Source organism: Periplaneta americana, chromosome 13 (genome assembly GCF_040183065.1).
Source record: "Periplaneta americana isolate PAMFEO1 chromosome 13, P.americana_PAMFEO1_priV1, whole genome shotgun sequence".
NCBI lineage: Eukaryota > Metazoa > Arthropoda > Insecta > Blattodea > Blattidae > Periplaneta > Periplaneta americana.
In genome coordinates, this window is record NC_091129.1 from 58,737,726 (window position 1) to 58,759,425 (window position 21,700).

General features: G+C 35.4%; 1 protein-coding gene across 4 annotated transcripts in view; it reads right to left on the minus strand.

Moving 5' to 3' along the window:
* Elys (AT hook containing transcription factor 1 homolog) overlaps positions 1–21,700 on the minus strand; it is a 225,577-nt gene that overhangs the window by 142,734 nt on the left and 61,143 nt on the right. For all 4 annotated transcript variants that reach the window (XM_069843302.1, XM_069843303.1, XM_069843304.1 and 1 more), the window contains exons 9-12: positions 20,685–20,999; positions 11,552–11,742; positions 3,125–3,305; positions 827–967 (exon numbers count right to left, since the gene is read on the minus strand). In XM_069843302.1, coding sequence (XP_069699403.1) covers positions 827–967; positions 3,125–3,305; positions 11,552–11,742; positions 20,685–20,999 — 828 coding nt within the window. The remainder of the gene's footprint in view (positions 1–826; positions 968–3,124; positions 3,306–11,551; positions 11,743–20,684; positions 21,000–21,700) is intronic.

Genomic DNA, 21,700 nt, shown 5'->3' on the forward strand with positions numbered 1-21,700 from the left:
CCTTTCTTAATGAATGATAGGTACTTGACTTTGTGTCATCCACCCAAGCATTCCCATCTATAAAGCAACATGTCGAAACAGTAATTAGTTCTTTTTGTCACTGCAGGTATTGCCCTCAATGCACCATGAGAGACAAACCACATAGCACCCTATCATGATCATGAATGGTGAAATGCTGGTAGGGAAAACAGGAGTAGCCCATGAACTCTACAACCAAGCATTGCCTTTTTGCACCACAAATTCCACCTAGACCAGATGCAATTTGAACCTGGGTTACCAGTGTAGAAAGCCGACACTATCCATTTGGCTAATAATGTGCTAATGAAAAAAAGTACAATTAACAAAGGAAATTGTCCTTGTAAAGCAAATCAAAGAAATTTTAACAAAAATATTCTTAAAAAAAAAAAAAACTCAAATCAACAAGACTCGAGTTCTGCCAGTTTTTATATGAGATCATTTCAGCATTGTAGATGCCAATTGCACAGCACTATTTCGGGATGTTAAAGCACAAAAAGTTCATAATGCTGACACTCAGTCAAAATATAACCTCTAATGACTCTCACTTGCTTATTATCTTTTATTTCAGAAAATTATGGTAATATACATTTTGGTGCTGTAAACTCTTTTCCTGTGACACACTGCAAATAGAAAATAAACATACAGTATATGATTCTATTATTGAGATGCATACCGACTGAGTACGTGATAGAATTAGATTTGAACATGTATAGTTATTGAACTGAAGGAGGTTTAATAAGTGGCTCTGATTTCGTAACGTCAGATTTAGCTTTTTAATCACTTCATAATAAAGGTAGAAGATGCCTACCTCGCACAGAGGGATTTTTGCATGCCTTGAGCACACCCTGGAACAAGGTTGTCAAATGGTGGAGCTGGTTTCCACAATAATGCAGCAGCTGGAACGACTGTGTCTCCAGCTTCATTCCAGAGTAATCATATAGGGGGATGCCTATGATAAAACAACACAATTATTAACACACAAATATAACACAATGTGCAAATGCAGTCACTTAAAGATATAAGTTCAAACTACAACAGTTTTGGTAATGATTAATCTGTCAAAATTTTAAGCACAATGTAAACTTCAAAACGCTGTTTAAATAAAATGTCTTAAAATTTGGAATCGAATTTCATAAGTGTTATCTTTTCATGCCTTTATACTATTTTTATAATAAGTATCTTGCAATAAATTAGCATTTTACATACAGTGGAACCTCGATTTTGGGTTTCTAGATTTAAGATCACCTGTATTTTGCATTCTTATTTTGCGGTCCTCGTAGAAGTCTCATATACACAATGCTTTTTTTTACCCTAATTTAAAGTTTCTCGATTTAGTGTTTTACCCGCATTTAAGAAACAAATTTTTTGTCCTAACAAGGCAAATTAGCTTCGAGTGTGTGTTTTCCAGCCCTAAATGCTTATATCCTTGTTTAAGATCGTTTCAGTAACAGTTCCCATCCCTCTCCTTATCTGCCACGTGTACCCACACAAGATACCTGATGCCATATGCTAGTCAGAAACCATGCGTTAATCAGTTCATAACAAAGCATCGCATTAAGATTGAAAGTGGACAATTTTAAGGCTTCTAATGGATAGCTACATTGCTTTAAGCAGCGACATGACATCACATACAATGTGTGTGGTGAAAGTGCAAGTGTTCCAGATGAGTCAGTGGATCATTGGAAAGATGAGGTGCTTCCATGTCTCATTCAAGGCTATGAAGCCAAAGATATCTTTAATGCCGATGAGATGGGACTCTTCTACTCCCTGATGCCAGATAAGAGCCTCCACATTAAAGAAGAGACCTGCCGTGGTGGGAAGAAAAGTAAGGAGAGGCTTACTGTTCTTCTCTGTACAAATGCATATGGTTCTCAGAAGTTAAAACCCTTAGTAATTGGCAAATATGAAAAACCAAGGTGTTTTAAAAATATTCACACACTGCCATGCAGTTATAAGAACAAGACAGCCTGGACTGCAAAGCAGACATCCATTCTTGATTTCTTTAAGAAGTGACAGATAAACTTGATGCAATCAACTAGTGAACTTAATGTTGTGAAGCTCTTTAAAGTACTTTTGTTCTTTTAGTTAAGGTTAGACCATAAAAATTAGTTTTTAAATATGTTCATGTGTTTCTTTTTCAATTTTGGCAAAACCCCCATTTTGGGTTTTTCTCGATTTTGGGTATAATTTGTCCGGTTCCCTGAAAAACCCAGAATTGAGGTTTCACTGTATACACTACATACAGTGATTATAGATAAATGTTAAAAAAATACTTTAACATGGGTTTATTAAGCAGTGATTAAATAAATGATAATATTGTATGATTAGAATTCTTTTGAAGTAGTGAATTTGAATTGATATGTAACTAACGGTCGTTACTGTTGTCACAGTCATAGTGACAGTCATCATTGTTCTCCACCTCCTCCTCATCACCATCATAACCATCATCATTATCTAGTAAAGATGAGATTGAAACCAATTTCAGTACTCCATTTCTTCCTCAGATCTTATGTGTACATTCCAATCCTCCTCATATTCGCTTAATTTATCATTAAGTGAATATGTACGTAATATTTTCGTTCTACTTATCCAATCTCTTTATTATTATTAAAACTTCATTTCTGCACTTATAATCCATTTCTTTTCTTTTTCTTTTAGTGACTATCCATGTCTTTGATCCATATAACAGTACAGGCATTCCTAACTTTATTCAATTTAAATCGTCTCTCTTCTTCTTGTTCTTCACAATGCTTTTTGTATTGTACAATCTGCCCGAGGATTAACCATGAACATTTCATTCAGGATAACTAAGCTATGATTTGGAAAAGTAGTAAGTCAACTTCTACCAACACAGCATCTTTACTTGGAAAAGCACAAGAGAAGAAAAGGTAAAGGTAATGCGGAAAATTATATAAAACAAAGAATACTTCAACCAGGATGTGGATTCTGGGAATGAACCATGAAAGCACTAATTAAATGTTTGTTAATGCTAATGAAAATTCTTTTAAGCTCGAGAAAAAGAGGAGAAGAATTGGAAAAGGTAATCTGGAAGTTTATATATAGCCTAAATTACTTAATCATTTGGTTCTCAATTTTCCAAACTTACATAGTTTATCTGCACATGCTTTAAGGACAGTAGCCCTCTCCCATCCCCAATGCAGAAGAGCAGAAAGGGTGCAGCCCACTGCACTCTGGCTTCCATCCATCCACTCAGCTGCACAACGAGATAGAAAGCCCACCAGCTGATATTCCAAAGCCACTGACATCAAAAACTCACGTTGATCAGTCTGTAACAAATGACCTCTTTTAGTAATCACTTCGAAAAAAACTGTATAAACTAAAACTCTTACTTACTTTCAATCAATCAATCAAAAAATCAATTAATCAATCAATCAATGAGGCAACATGGAACATACTGACTCTAAACCAATCCTACAAATATACTTCTTGGTTTTACTGGAGGTCTTTTGCTTTTGAATGTTCCAGGGTATATCTGCTTAACACTTCTGCTAATATCCATGCAAACCACAGGTTCTGCCCATTATAATAATATGTTGAAGTTCTTGTGTGATTGGACATCTATTATATAATTCATGGATATCGCTGTTACACTCTAATTTTATTATTTGCAGCTCAATCAAAGACTGGACCAAAACTGTTCCTTAATACTTTCTTTTGAAATATAATCAATTTACTTTATTTTTATTTTTTTTTGCTTAGTTAGGCTCCACACGTCTGCGCCATGTAATAGCACAGGATAAATCACTGTTGTGTAACCAATTAATTTAAATCTTCTTGTCAGAAATTTATAAGCTAAATTCTGCACAATAGAAAGACTCACTATATATACCTATACAAAATAATGGTTTCAATATTCAATTCCCCATGAACTACACAACAAATCCTCCTACATTTGTCTTTAAAGTACAGAAAAATGTATTGAGTGAGTATGGTTAATGTCATATTCAATAATCACCAAGACACATGTTAAGGCTGGTCCACAATAAACTGAAAACAACAAAAAAACGAGAACGGGAAGCAGAGAAAGAGAATGTGAAGATTTTTATTCACAATAAACCGAGAACGGAAACGGCTTTGCATATCAATATGTATGTCAATAACGATATGTAAAGTCGATATTACACATTCAGATGTTATTTGTGTATAATTGACTAATGGCATTCTCTCATAAGTACAATCCAGTCAACATAAACACAGGTTAACCAACTTCAAAATTTATGACACGGAATATTTAAGAATTCAATTCAGGTTTAGACTGGTCACATATACACGTAACACATATTGAAAGTGATTTTACTGAATTTCTAGAGTTAGTTACAAGCAATGAATGAAGAAGAAATTATGTCACAACCTACTTGCTACGAAAAAAAAAATATATATATATATATATATATATATATATATATGACAACAGAATGAGTCTAATACGCCATGATCGAAAACGAGAACAGCAAAGTTAAAACTTAGCTAACCTTCACATTCCTGTTCCTGAGCTCTGGCAAGCTTCTCGTTAATTGTGAATGCTCACATTTAAATACTGTACATTTATTTTAATATTTCCGTTCTCGTTTACGGTTTATTGCGAGCCAGCCTTTAGTCGATATTGTGGACTAAACTCAAGTGGGCATAAAATGATATAACACTGTCCTAGAGCTCATATGCCTTCTACACAACACATTTTTCAGGCATTTCATAGCAGTATGGTATTGGCAGTGGCGGCAGCAGCAGTAGCTTGCACTGCAGCCTAACACTTAGCTGATTACCTGGTTGGATTTTTCCGTGGTTTTCCCCAACAGTAAGGTGAATGTCAGGTAATTTATGGCGAATCCTTGGCCTCATCTCGCCAAATACCATCTCGCTATCACCAATCCAATCCCATCGACACTAAATAACCTAGTAGTTAGCATCGTTAAATAAGCAACTAAAAAAAAAAAAGACTTACTGTCAGACTTGCCATCTATCGATTCAGCTGGTCCAACAGAGCTCATGCTCTCCACCCCCTACCCCCAGGACTTCACTAGCTTCCTCAGGTTCATGCCATCTATATGTAATTAATTACTATAATGTACCGAAGTACATAATTATGGAGTTGCAGTGCAATAATTCTGCGTTTCCATATGGTGAAGAATGGTAGAACCCAATGGCGGGACCTGAATCTGGTGTGGCTTAGTGGATAAAGTGCCAGCACGTAAAGCTGGAAACCCTGGTTCGAGTCCCAGTGCCGGAGAGAATTTTTCTCCGTTCTACTGATTCTTCACCTCTGTATGTAAGTTACTATATCCCTGCAGCATCCTACTGTATATTGACCTGAAGACTACATTACTGTAGATATCATGATTCACTATTTGGTGCCCTCTATTGATTCAACTTCAAATCACCCAAGTCCGACAAGAGTTCCCTTTGTCCCCCTTGGACTTATGCACCTCTTTCAGACAGATGTCATCTGTATGTATTTAAATCAAGATATGACATCTGCTGCATTTTCTATCGACCTGAAACTATTGAAGTCGATAAATAAAGTTGAAATTAAAGACGGCTAAATTAATCCAGACTGAAAGCCAGCAATTCACTAGATAGAATTCACTTGGATAGAATCTACACAAGCAAGCACAAACTTGAAACTATCACTGAGATCAGACTCTGAAGAACAAGCCAAGCAGAAGCTGTCTAAATAGATTTTATTCTCCTCTTTTGTGGAGTTTCGAAGCAAATGACTCATTAAGATAATGTACATAATAGTTGTGATAAATGATGTGGACAGTGATGGGTAACACTGTAACATAAAGAAACACAATCTTACGTGAGTGTAAATATTGGACAAGATGTCACTCCCTACATCCTATGCCATCCCTTTCAACCTCTCCCCAACAAGCATTTCAATCGGTTGTAAAAAAATCGCCTGCAAAGTCCAAAATCCTATAAGATAGTAATTGTCTAGCAAGGCTAAAGAACTTCTAGTATTGAAAAGGCAGAGACTTTGGGTAATACATAAACTCTTAACTCATTAGAGCACACAAAGAACAAAGAGAGTCAATTGAATGAGGATGTAAGGGAGGATAGTGTGCAAAATGTGCCATGCCATTGTCTTGCTCTTTTCTATAAAAAATAAAGAACATTATATAGTTGGCTTTTGAAGCCTGAGAATGTTGGAGGGAGATGATGATGACGCCACCACTGCTACCACTACCCACTGAAATGTCAACTATTGCTACTACTATTACTGCTGGTGCTTCTCCTACTCCTGCTTCACCACATACTTGTACTTCATTAACTAATACCTCTATCACCAGGCAATTCACTATCACTATCAGAGTCACACTCACAATCTAACCCACGAAGATTAATCAAATTCCCAATAAATAACTTCAAGTTTCTTTACACGAGAAACAACTGACTTCCATTTGTTTATCGTTACACTTGAGACAGCCTGAACTGTGAAATTTTTTTATTTCTGATACATTCTAATTTACGTTACAATTAGCAACTCTTTCTTTTATGGCACTCCAGATGTGTTCAACTGCACTCAAATCACAGTTAAGTAATATCAGAATCATGCTCTTTGAAAATGGAGTCTATGCAAAAAATTTTTGGAAGGTAGTGAACATGCAAAAAATTTTAATAATTTCATCTTCATCATGTCTATTTTGTACAGAACATTGTCTCTTCAACCAAAGTTCAATTTTTTTTCTTTCTTTAAAGACATTACTGGAAATTTACCATACTACATAGAGGTACAGAGCTTTGTCTAAAGTAAGTTTGGCGTGAAATTAGAAATGAGCATTTCTCTAAATCATTTTGAAAATGTTTCAAAATTTGTTTCGAAATAGCAATTGCCATCATCTAACTTTCATTTTAAAATTATTATAGATTGCAAAAGTACAAAACCCTTCTTCTCTGTCAGAATGAACAACATTACCTAGTGTTGCACAACACTGTTGTTCTTCCTGATATTTATTCTACTGTCTTGCCAAAAACAGAATCACAGTGGGTAAATCCATATTTCGTCAAAAATGTCAGTTTTCTTATTCTTGCCTAAATGATCAATCATACTGATTTTCCTCAAATATTTTGTTCTCCATACAGCAGAATAGTTCCTTTTCAATAGAGTTATTTTTTGCATTCCAGAAATTAAAAATCTATGTCCCACACCACTTTTCTAAAACATTATTTTCTTTGTCCTGGGAAATTACATTCACTCTTCTAAGAGACAACACTTTTTTTTTACACTGGAGCCTTGGCTGCAATGTGATTCTGAACTAAAGATTGTCAAATAAACATTCTAGCCCGTTTATCTCGTCCTGTTGCTTGCAGGACAAGTGAGTGATCCCATCTAGCATACTATGGAATTGTCATCTCACTCATCCTATTCGTCCCATTCAATTGCGAAGTTGCATAGCCTATTCCTTCACACTTATACACATATAGTTGGGATACAGACTTACTGAATTTAAGAAAATCGTTCTCAATGACAACTTCTCATGTAAAAGGAAAACAATTAAGTATACAAATTGTTTCATTAGTAGCTAACACAGTTTACTATTAACAACAAAATTATTGGATTTAATAACACAGTTTTCAAGTATTCATAATATAATATGTGAAATGTTTTCTAGCATTGCAAAAAAAAAAACCTGTATGAAATTGTATCTTCTATAGATTCACAGATTATTATGAGTTACCATAAAAGAGTCCACAATACTTGGGGGCAAGTCTGGTGTGGTTTTCCATTACTGTTCCTGTCTTACTAAAATTCTTTTTATAGGATATACTTGTAGCAGGCACTGACAGAATTCGTAGTATTAGTCTAGCTAAACTGGGAAAAGTAGCCTACAGATCCAAAATGTCAGTATGTCTACCTGCTGGTTTAAAAATGCACCACTAGCTCATAAATATAATTTTTACGCATTGTAAAGTGCAAAAGGAAATAACATTTCAATGGATACCTAGTCATTGTGGTATACCTGGAAACGAGAAAGTCGATAACGCTGAAAATAATCATTACCATATCTACGAATTATAGAAACTAAAATAGATAAACCCAAAGCACCTTTTGTACCACGAACTCAAATAAATAAAAAAGAAATAAAAGAAAGTTTAAAATAAAAAAAAATATTTATTTGTCAATAATTGATTATTTAATATAGGACCTTATATATATATATATACTAACATAAAAAATAATGTATGGTATATAATTATAACATATTTGTAACCAAGACCTCTTCAAGCGATATCTCTACCCAATGTCTTTGCTTTAGTAAACTCTCATTTTAAAAACCTATGGATCAACAACTGGCTCTCTTCTGACAAAGGAAACATTTTACAGTCCATACAAAAGAAACCAAATGACCTGAAAATGTACAAAAACTTGCTCAGACATGTTCAAACTTTTTTAACAGGAGCCAGAACAGGTCACATTGTCACACAATTGTACCTACACTGATTTCATCTTTCTGATACTCCAATTGTCTGTGGTGTAATAATCATGATAATGATCTGGAACACATTCTTCTATACTGTCCATCCATAAACCACAAAAGAAGTAAATTAAAATCATCAGTACCAGTTGCAGAAGACACAGCCCTGCAGCATATACTGATTACACACCAAATCTGGCTACTAGCAACAGGCATCTATAATTAACACCGAACAAAATACTCCTCATTTCTCAAGAAAAGAACTGAAAAGACTATAGTGGACCTTATGTTGTCAGCAAACAGCTGGATACATTAAGAAGATTGATTGATTAATTGAGATTGAGTGTAAGGTGCAATGATAAAGCAGTGAATCACGCGAACAAACAGCACAGACTGTTAGCTGCTGTCTTTTGATTACTTTTGCTCTGTACCAGGATGCACATCCCATCTGAATGTCTTCCTGGTAGGATAGATATACTAGCAAGAAAACTAGGTAATGCAGTGGGTATACCTGTATAAATGTAGGAGAATGGGAGAAAGAAACAGAATGGTGCAGTTCTCTATTTTGAACTACCAGCATTACCCAAATTTCATAAAAATCCAAGTCATTGAGCTCAATTTTTCTGTAAGTGGATTTTCGTGTCTTGCATAGAAACTGTAGTTTGTGGCCATCAATATTTACTATTTGCAATTAATTTCTAATTTTTCATATTATGGGTTGAGAATCTCCTGTAACAGCAGCAGCATACTTAAGTTTCATTTTGATATTGTAATATTTTAGTAGATTTTTCTTTATAAAAAAGCTGTATCGCATTTCTCAGATGCCATAACCTCTTAGTGAATAGTTCGTCTTATTATCAAAGACATTACGTACATTCAGAATATAAAACATATTCTTCTAAAAAAATCTGCTGCTTGAAAACACTGTAAACTTCAAATTGGAACCCAATAAAGCCACCAGTAAGAAGTCAGGAAACATTAGTACCTTTCTAGGCCACAAACCATACACACTATCAACTTGAATCATGGCTATATACAGTGGAACCTCGATGCATCATTCCCATTATCGTCATTTTCCTGCCTTTTTCGTCTGCTTTTTAGTCCCGGAAAAAGTCCCATATAAATAACGTTATTTTTTCTCGGTTCCATTATTCTTCGAACTATCATTTTGTCATATAGATTGTTGAGAAATCACAATGCCATATTTTCCTGCATAGATAGTTTTCTTTTACTTTGAAAGGGCGAACTTTTTACTCTCCATTATTATTTTTGAAGCAAGAGGATGCAGAAGATTGCGATCTAGAGACTGTGTCAAACTTCGCGGAGAAATGTAAAATGTAGTATGCCGCCATTGCATGTGACATGATTCGTCATCTTAGTGCTTTTGAGATAGTCTGTTAATGCGTAAATTAGTTACTATGTGTGTGTGATCTGTGCTATGAAGACAGTATTAGATTCTGAAAAGAAATGCAATTTTATAGTAACTTATTGATTAATCATATTTTTCCACATAAGAATGATGTGGAGATGTATAAACACTTGATACAGTATTATTATGGAATATATTACGAGTCGTCTTATCTAATGAGATTTGTCGTCTTAATGCTGCGACCTGTTACAGTCGGATGGATGCCAATCTCCACAGTGGCAAGTGTTTCTGTATATTGTTTATGTTCAGTACATGTTTATATGCTAGACACGTACAGGAGAAGTATCTTTGTAGGGTTACTAAAGAGCTACACAAGTTACGGCATTATTTTCATGTGATATGATAGAGGTCTAATTTGTGACGCAAGTTCTAGTTGCATGTAATGCAACAGTATGGACTAATGGAAGTCCGCCGACTTTAAACAGTAGTATTTATTTTATGGGAATGGATTTGTGGTAACACATATTTGCATTTTGAACGTATCATGACTCTAGTTTATGATTTTCACATACTTCATTTCTGTCTAAATTATATCAGTAGCGACCAACATCGCGTAAGGAATAGCGAACTAATTTCTAGTGCGTACGTCATCCTCATCATACGCATGACTTGGTATGATGGTGTGGGAGGTGGTAAAAATTCCATTTTTCTGTTTACTTCAATATCATTATCAGAAATTCACTATAGAATTCAGACATAAAATGTGCATGAAACGAAAGCTAATTTAACATTTTTTCTGCAATAAATAATGTACATAATGTTCTCATAAAGGTGCATTCAGTGTAATCACTAACCATTCGGTTGTTCATTTTATACCCTATTTAAGCAAACAACATATTTTTTATCGCAAGTTTACAGACAAGAATAAAATATGAGACTCGTCCATTATTAATTGATATTATTTATGATTATTGTTAAAAATTAAATGCATCGATTATGTAGATATTCTCCCTTAAATCATCTAGGGAACAGTGGGATATATTCATAACTCTGTTGCGTCTATTATATGGCTAAATACAGGTTTCGCTGTATTTATACAGATGGATTACTGACAAACTTTGAAAGTGGAGCAAGAGCTGCCAGAACACACTCATTATTTTCATTCTATCATCATACTGGTCCCTAACAACAAATTTCAATGGTAGGATAGAAGCTATCAAATGCTCCCTCGAAAATTCACTCATCAGAACCAACAAGTTCAATGAAGATGTCATTCTTTGAAGTCAAACACCACAAAAACCAAAGGAAGCTGCAGACTCATTTACCAACTACAGCAAGCATTTAGCTCTACGATAGATTCCATCACATTGCAGGATAGTAGAGAACGATTAAGTGACAAACTTGCAAAGAAAGGATTCAATATTTTACAGACTGTAAAGAATATCTCATATCCTGCAATTAAAAACTACATCCAAATTTAAAAGCAGAATCTTAAATGAAAAAAAAAAAAAAAAAAAAAATGTATAGAAAAGAAAAAGAGTGACAGAAAATCAAACAGACAGAGCTAGAGTTAATTTTTTTTATGTAGTACTCTTAATACAAAATCTTGCTTGCATATTAATTCGAATTTCTTCCTAAATAATCTAAGTAAGAAATATTATACTTTATGCTTCCTTAGCAGAATAAACAATATAAAATTCCGATAGTTACAGTCGTCTGCACTTACCACAGGGCAGGTGAATGCATTGTTAATTTCTGTGTACACAGGCTTGAGGCCAATGGTGATGCAATGGTGGAATAGTTTGGTAGGCTGCAGCAGTGCTGCCGGTCCACTCTTCTCAAGCTGTGACAGCACATCACGCTGCACTCCAGGATGATTCACCACCACTAACTCCTCTCCAAGTAAACTCAGGGACTCTAGAGCAACAGATGAACAATATATACAAGGCAAACCGTAACATGCGAGAAATATTCCATAAATAAATTTAGGATCTAAAAAACAATTAAGATAGCAACACAGTGTTTTCCCTTCATACATCATATAACGAGAAAATAAGGGTTAAAAGTTAAATCCAATCTGATTTTGCCTGTTTTTGTATTTCAGCATTTCTTTCCATAAACAAAGTTAGCATACCATTTATAAATTTGCATGTACTGCTTGAAAAGATTCATTTCATTTAGTGTTCTGCTCAAGGGTAGGTCTTTCACTGCAAACCCAGCTTCCTCCAATCTTTCCTATTTTCTGCCTACCTCTTTGTCTCCTGATATGATTTATGTTCTGATATTTACCCGAGACACCAATGATTTGATTATTTCAAAATTTATTTAATTCTTTATTGTCACTGTGCAGTAGGCTTGCATTTTTACAGTGCAATGCGAATTTGTTTTCAATGAATGCTTCAACAGCAAATTGTTTACCATTCACTTTCAGTGGTTGACTGTTTCGAAATATCATTGCTGCGCTTTATTTTGTTTATGTATTTATGTACAGCTGTCAAAAGAAAAAGTGGCCGCTCTCCTCAAACAAACTTCCCTTCGGGTATCTTCGCTACAATTCGGAGACAGGCGATGTTACATGTTGTTGGACCACGTTGCCTGATATCTACAGTTATAATTGAAGTATACTGTGTGTTATTCGATAGCATAATGGTAGCGTTCAGGCCTCTTATTCATGAGGTCCTGTGTTCGACTACAACCTCGTGCTTTTTATGTCCTTTTTTGTTCTGTTTTTGAGAGAGACAAACTAGACATAATGGCCCCTTTCTCTTTTATGATTATTTTAGTCATTAACATCAGGTTCATTAATATATTATGCCATGACTTTATCATTATCATTATGATATTGTGGCTGCAAATGGAAAGAAAAAAGATTTTATTCTCAATAAAATATCTTTCGTGGCATAAACATAACAAATTTACTGGTGTCGGCCTTAAAACATTCAAACAATTAAGCGTTCAAAAAACAAAACAAAAAGCCACAATTCAATATTTAGTCTATCTTCCTCTTATCTCGATCATCTTGCAGACGAGTGGGCATGGAATTGACTAGTCTTTGCAAATAGCGACTGTTCTTAGACACGATATTCCAGGCATTCTGAACATACCCACATACATAAGTGCTCTGTCCATGGGCAGGTCTTTCATTGCAAACCCAGCAATCTCCAATCTTTCCTATTTTCTGCCTTCCTCTTAGTCTCCGCATATGAGCCACATATCCTAATGTCGTCTATTATTCTTTTCAACCAGAGATCCAACCAATTCCTTTTTCTCTTTCTAATCAGTTTCAGCATCATTCTTTCTTCACTCACTTTTTCAAACACAATTTTATTTCTTATTATATCTGTCCACTTCACACGCACCGTTCTTCTCCACATCCACATTTCAAATGCTTCATTCGTTTCTCTTCATTTCGTCGTAATGTCCATGTTTCTTCCCCATACAATGCCACACTCCACACAAAGCACTTCACTAGTCTCTTCCTTAGTTCTTTTTCCAGAGGTCCGCAGAAGATCCTTCTTCTTCTATTAAAAGCTTCCTTTGTTCATGTTTGCAGTTTTTCTTGGGAACGATAGGCCTAAATGCGGTAACATCCCGTTGCCTTCCGCACACCACTATCTCTTTCGCATCTTATTAAATTCCAGGGGGCCCAAGTGTGGAGATGAGGAGAGTGGATTTGACTAATTGGGCCCTCCGGACTTCACCGAAATTCACGGCAAGGTTTAAATATTAATTCTATCAGGATGTTTGACCCGATCAGAGACCGGGAAATCTCAATTAACCTTTGCCCCTCGCACCCTGGACTAGCTTCTACGAATCATCAGAAAATCTTAGTATGTGATTGGGCCAATTTTTCCGAAAATGTTTCCACACTTTTGCCCTCGTAGCTCAGCGGACGAACGTCGGAATTTAGATGTCAACGTCTCAGGTTCAATTCCTCGTTACTCCTTTTCATTTTATTGTGGTTCAAGATAGTATAATGTAATAATACAAAAAGAAAAACTAATACCAGTATTATGCAACTGGATTTTTCCAAACCTAATATTAAATGTATGTTATTTATATCGCTAAAGAACGATTACAATATAAATAACTTGAATATTATTTATACAGTATCACTAAAGAACGATAACAGAATATAAATGATAAATATCGGTTTGTTTAATTAATATATTGCGAAAGAACAATAACAATATAAATAACTTGAATATTGTTTTATAATGCTAATGAAGGAAAACAGAATATAAATGATAACTTGAATATTATTTAAATCGCTAAAGAACGATGACAATATAAAAAACGTGAATATTATTCATATCGGAATTTCACAGATTTATTACAGATGTATTTAAGAAATTGTAGAAGAATAGTAATTAGTAACAGTGTCCTATTTATTCTTCTTGGAGCCAAATTTGTAACTTTTAAAAGTGTGGTTACTATGTTGAAGTGTATGTGTTGTAACGGATGCTTGATTTGATATGTATGTGAGTCAGTTATGGGATGCTTGATGTCGTCGCAATGTCGTAATTATAGTTTGATTGTGTTTGTGTGACTATTGTGTATTAATTTATGATGTATGGTACGGAAAGCTGCATATTTGTGTTAATGATTTTGTATGTTTCAAATTGATACCTGATATTTGTTTTGCAATCGCAATGCCTAATTTATGTTTTGTTTACATCGCGTAAGCTAATTTAATTTTCTTTTCCATTTTTCTTTATGCTTATCTTTTTTGTGTATAAAACTATAGCTCTAACATACATATGTAAAATAGGGCTAACCCCCATTGGAGATACAATAATAATTATTATTCATATCGTTATAATACGATAACAGAATACAAATGATGACCTGAATTTTATTCATATCTCTAAAGAACGATAACAAAATATAAATAACGTGATATCCATAAAGAACGATAACTGGATATAAATGATAATTTGAATATCATTTACATCGCTAAAGAACGATTAAAAAATAAAATGAAAACTTGAAGAACGCCCAAACCCACGACCTTTGAATCATTAAACAAGCACTCTACCGCTGGTCTACGAGGCGCAGATATGGAACACTTTCATAGTTCCGGAACTGCTTGTACAAGCACATGCATCGTGTAACATCGCCGCGACCCGAAGTGGACTTTAAAAATATTCGCTGTTCACGAGTGCGGCCACTTTTTTTTTTGACAGCTGTACCTTACTACTACTGTATTTGTCGAGTACCCCATACATTTTTTTCCAAAATGTACAAGTAAAAATACGGGTGCGCAGTTTATCCAAAATGAAGCTGACAATATTACCCAATTTTCCTCCCACACAACTCCAAAGGTGACACATCTACCTATGCGAGCATTTCAATTAATATTGTTAAATGGCGTTTGGATTAGCTGTAAATGTATCAGAATCAAGTTCAAATGTGGTAAGTGTATAGTTCGTGTGTCCTATATTTTCAATTCTGAAAATGAGTACAACTAAAGGTATGAGATTGTGATCCTTACTTGTAGCCTAGATCATATATGTAACAGATAGGTCGGTCTTATAGGCTTTGACTTTAACAACTTTTGTCAGGTTTACTATGCTGCCATCTAGTTGTTACATAAGGAGTCACGTCATAATTCCCATTTGAATTGCATTAGCAACTGTACTGCCATCTCATGTTCGTTTACGGTGGACGGGTGGCGATCCTGGCGGTTGTTCTCTTCAAAGTGTTGCCGATTTTAACATAGCGATGAGTTATCTGTTACATATATGATCTAGGCTTGTAGCGAAAAATTTAAAATTATCAAAGATCAGAAGGAACATGGAAATCAAGCTACAACCCTTAAATCTGATATAAGTGAAAATTGCAACAGAGACTGGAGGAAAAAGAAGAAACTGTTATTAACAATGGCAACAAGAGAGCTTTTCGTGGTCACAAAGCTAAATTTCCCAGTGTGCAGGCCAAGCTAATTTGTGTGTGTGTGTGTCTATATATATATATATATATATATATTGGAGACATGGCAGCTTGGCTATGCAGTTTCGACAGAAATGTGCCAACTAAAGGCGCTGGCTATAGCACGGGAAGAAAATATTAATGATTTCAAGACCTGCAGGGGTAGGATTGTAAGAATGGTTGAATGCAACAACTTCAGTGTATTTGTGTTTAATTGTTACTTTGTAATTTGTTTATTTATTTTTTTACGTATTTATTAATTTAACTTATCTATTTATTTATTTGCCTTTCAAAAATGGAGTGCACAGCTTATTCGAGAAAATATGATTGTTCTATAGTCCAGTCTATATGATTTATAATTATGTTTTATTTAACGATGCTCACAACTGCCGAAGTTATATCAGCGTCACCAGTGTGTCTGAATTTTGTTCCGCAGGAGTTCTTTTACATGCCAATAAATCTACTAACATGAACCTATCGCATTTAAGGACACTTAAATGCTATCAACCTGGGCCAGGATTGAACCTGCAACCTCGGGCACAGAAGGCCAGCACTGCACCAACTGCACCACCCAGGCCGACTATAGTCTAGTGAAATGACATTTTCGAAACTTATCTTCTCTACAACTTTATAGCTGTCTTTCGTTTTATGCTTTCTTTTCTCCATTCTATTACATCTGTAACATTTTTTTTTTAATTCTCTGCTTTTATTGTGGCATTGCCCCTTATTAATTTTTGTTGCAGAAGAGTTCGTAAATATATTCTTCCCTTGTGATACAATTTTGCAACTCTAATAACTGAGGAATTTAATTCTTTTCTTGTTTTATTTACATTCTGCTTGGTGCTGATTTTCTTGAAGAGTACACTGCTTTCTCTTTTAGATTTTTTCCCAACTGGCTTCCTTGAAATTCCATTTTGTCTTTCTCTTTTTATTATTTATTTACTTTTTTTTTTTCTTAGTTCAAGATTGCTAGCCTGACCATTCTAGTTTATAAAAGTTTTTGGTTCGTCCCCCCTTATATAATATATTTACTATATGACAGTTTATAAAGTGCATTTTATTATGTCCAAATGCAAACTGTTATTGTTTGCAGGACTGTAAATACTATACACTTCGAATTTGTTGTTGCATTTCTATGCTGTTACATGCATATTACTGAGAGGTCAGTTTTGTCCATTTCCTTTATTATGTGAAAACATCCATTTAAATGATGCTTTATACCAACTAAAAGACTGCTCACTATTTGGACATATGTTAAGGTGGTTCCAGGATTTCTTGAATCAAAGATTGATCGCAGTTAGATACAGAACAACAAAATCCAAATGTATGCAAACCAGTCAGTCTTCCATAAAGTGCTGTAACAAGTGTCACTTTATGCAAGTCTAGTTTTTCAGGTAAAGCTTCCTGTGAAGCAGACTTTAATAATTTCATGGAAATAATTGTTCCGGGGCCGGGTATTGATCCCGGGACCTCTGGTTGAATGTACCAGCGCTCAACCACTGAGCTACTCAGGAACTCCACCAGACACCATCTCAATTTTTCCCCTTGTCGAGTTGTGTGGATATAAAAGGAAAAATTGAGACAGTGTCAGGTGGAGTTCCTTGGTAGCTCAGTTGGTAGAGCGCTGGTACGTTCAACCAGAGGTCCCAGGATTGTTACCTGGCCCCGGAACAATTTTTCCCTTGAAATTATTAAAGTGTCACTTTGTTCAATATCTACATCAATGATCAAATAAATCTTTTGGGGAATGATTATGCAGACTATCTTGCGAGAAAGGGAACTTAACTATAAAGATGTACACATGTCAAAAGAGCAATTACCATCTTTAAATTAAATACACAATACTACTGCTTAGAGAGAATCCGGAAAGGGATAGCTGTCCTACAATAAGGGGTACTGTTTCATATTGTCAAATTAAATTTTCACCACATTGCACCATCTGACATCAGAATAACAAGAGACTACCTTCCCCAACATCCAGTCAAAATGAAGAACAGTGGTCAACCTTCCAAAGGAATGCAAGAAAAGTGGAAAACTACTAACGTCAGAATATTAGAAGAGGGAGAGAATGAGTAAAAAGCCATGAAAACATTACATAAAACTTATAAGTCATTACTGTGCTGAAAAAATTACCATTGCAAACATATTCTCTGCAAAAACATTACTATTTTACAAACTGAGCATGTGAAAATGCTGAACATGCAAGTGTTGGCAGATTTTTGAAGAGTTATGAATTTATTTATAAAGACATTTTACATGAGACACCAATATGAAAATAAAATAAACTTACCTAGGCCTAAATTTTGTTGAATATTTAATTGAAACATGATTAACTATCTGGTTTTCAAGGCTGAGCACTTAACATTGGCTTTTCCATAACTTTCAACATTAGTGATACCCGTTTTCAATTTGTGCACTTTGTACATGTAAAAGGTGAATCAAAAGTCACTTTCCCCAAACACTTCCTTACATTTAATTACATTCAATTTACATTTTACTACACATTCTTTTACAGATTTTATTCAAAATGGAGGCCCTGTTTCTCGATACACAATTCACAACGTTTACACACTGATTTACAGACGGCAAAACATAAGTCACGATTTTCATCGATTTTCATGAATGATGTTCGATCATCTGTCGTAACTGATGCAGATCCTGTGGGTTCTGAGCAAAAACATCATTTTTCAGGATATCCTACAGCAAAAAAATCACATGGCGCCAGGTCGCATGATCTGGGGGCCATTCTGTTGTGCCATGATGGCCAATCCATTCTTGGAATTGCTGGTTCAAGAAGTCCCTCTCTCCTACACCAAATTGAGGTGGTGTTCCATCCTGTTGCCATAATAACAGCATTACGGAAAACGAGCGCTGTTTTCAAGACATGACATCAGAAAAACAGTTGACACACGAACATGGTTGTTAAATCACCATTTATTACACCAGCTATTCGTTTATTCAAGTTATGATATCTGTATATGTCTAGAAGTATGAAACCTAAAAAACCTATTGGGGAAATTGACTTTGACCCACCTTGTATATTAGCATATAACATTACACACAGAAGACTGTAAACCAATGCAATTTTGAATCGACACTGTGGTAACATCTTTTACTAAGAGTTGAAAACAAAGTGATAGAAGGCTTGAAGTATGATTGTATCTTCATCTTTTTTCACAGGTCTTACACATCCATTAGACTTCCTATATGGACTAATGCAGTGGCGGCTCGTGGATATTGAATTAAGGGGGGCTGCATAGAAAAATAAACCAAGCAACTTATTTTATTTAAAGATTAGTTCCATGCGCCTTGTCTTGTAGGTTGCAAACTTTTGAATCAACTTCTTATTAAAATACGGTATGTCGTTTAACATAAACTTCACAATGGAAAACATAGCTAATGCGGTCACTTCTCTCATCGTATTTCTAAGATAGGATTTCACTCTCTTCAAACATGAAAAGCAACATTCTGGTTCGGAAGTTGTCATTGGTATGGTGATAGCTATGCGTAGTAGTTTCATAACTTCTGAAAATGAGGCCTGCAAGTTCTCAGATAGAAGAAACTGCAAGAGCTTGATTGTGTCACTGATATTTCTGAATTCTTGTCTCTGATACAACACAGTGAGTTCCGTTTTTAGTTTGTCTTTATCGAACATTAGAAAAAGCTTAGCACATACATTTAGGTCATTTTCAGGAAATGAGCTTTTGTAGCATTCAAATTTTTCTTGACACAGAAGAGAAGATAACATCAGATGATCTATGAACTGGAATCGGGTGTTAGCTTGTGTTATAATGAGGTCACATACTTCTTTGGCTGCCGCAACCCTTGTCTGAATCCCTTCGACCTTACGACACTTTTTAGGGTTTTCATTTTCATAGATCTCGCTGCTCAACTGTGCACTGTTCCATGCTTGCCTCATTTATTGTGATGTTGTTAGATGTTTCAGATTCCATTATGGTTTGAAAACATTCTAGCAATGGCTCCTTCTCATGAACAACATTTACTGTTCTAATTTTAAAACTCCATCTTGTTGCCCCAGCTGATGGAACTGTCTTTCAAACACATTAATCTAATACAGACTGTGAGGAGATCGAGAGAAGAAAGCTGGGATACTGAATAAATTAGCAAAAAATATGCGAGTTTTGTAGGCTATTTTGCTTAGTGGCTCTTTCCATTATGACATTCAACTGATGGGCACTTAATTTCACATTTCTCCTGAACTGTTAAGGTACTGAACTGAATAGACTGTAAATATTATACAAAATTAAACATTGTTGCACTTGTTATACTCACAACATTAAAGAAAATGTATATAAAACTGCTCGCTACTGACAAACTGCTGCAAATTTTGCAGCACCTGGAAACTCTGGATTCATGGCAAGAGGCAGCAGGGGGAGGGATAAAACTAATGCGCAAAGCATCCGAGACGAGACTGGGAGCTCCAGGGGAGGAAGTGGCTTCATCCTATAGTCCTTGTCTCTGATTTCACTCTGGCAGCACCAGGGGAGGAAGTGACTTCACTAACGATTGCGTGCATGTTAATGAGAGCGAAATTTTATAAAAAAAATTCGAGCCGCTGAATAGAGACTGAATAACAAATGTATTTCACAACAAAAAACGAGACAAGAGCCACAATGTCTGGGGGTGCTGCAGCTCCGCAGCCCCCCTTCGAAAGCCGCCCCTGGACTAATGACTACATCCTTATCTAATGGAAGCTGCTTTTAGGATTTTTGATGCTTAAAAGATGTATCATTCTCAATAGACTACCAAGAACAGTGCTATCAAATATTGAATTTACTAAAGAATAAAATTATTCTCTAGTAATAAATACTGCTTTAAATCTGACAGCCTTGTAAATAAACACTACAAGACCAGATGTAAGAACATTGTAAGTGGCTTGAAAGCACTATGCATTGTACAATTCTTACCAAATGAAAGTGCTGAGGGGTAGAAATGCTCCTCGAGACTTTGCACTGCAGTGAACTGTGACAAACTGGCTGGATCAACTCTCACATCAAGTAGTGGATTGGCGCTAAGTGCAGAATTTGAAGTCGCTTCCACTACTTCGTCCAGTGAAAAGACAGTCATGTATGTGGAGACTTGTCCCTTCAATATTCTGCCTGGCATTTGTTCCTTGTACCACTGGTTCAGGTCGAAAAGTGACATACATGTTGATCCAGGGCCATTAGAACCCCATGCCTCCCATACAAAGAGACACAATGAAAGGTCGCTCTCTGGGACACCTAAAACAGCATTAACCTCATGTAAAGTTCACAAATCAACATTTGTCACATCAGCCTGTCTATTTTGAGATAGAGTGAACAAAGAAAAATGCCCAGTATTTTTCACAGAAAACTTCTAGCAAATGAAAAATTTAAGTATTTGAAAATATTTAAATAGCTGCAATTTTAGTCTTGGTCACTGTACAACTACTCTTTGGATTGAATTTTTGCCAATGTGGCAAATATATATAGAGAAGTATTCCAAAAGGCCACAAATATCTTTTTTTACCTAATGGAAGATACCTCACTTTGCGTCATTCATTCAAGCATCCCAATCTATGAACAATATACTAAAAATGGAGTCACTTTTACCACCGATAACATTGCCCTCAGTGTACCATGAGAGGTGAACTACATGAAGCAATAGTGGAATGCTGGTATGGGAAAAGAAAGTACTTCATGAAAACCTACTGCAAAGCAAGGCCTTTGTTTACCATAAATTCCACTCAGACCCGGGATTCGAATTTGGGTTGCCAGTGTCAAAAGTCAATGCTCCAGCCATTCAGCTGATGGTGTGCTAGAGGACTACAAATATAAGAGCTCAATATTATTCTCTCAGTCGATTTCACCAACCACGATCAAGACACACTGATGAATGACAAATGCTTAATGATTGTCAAAGAGCTTATTTTAATTTCATCGTTTATTACCTCTGACATCAG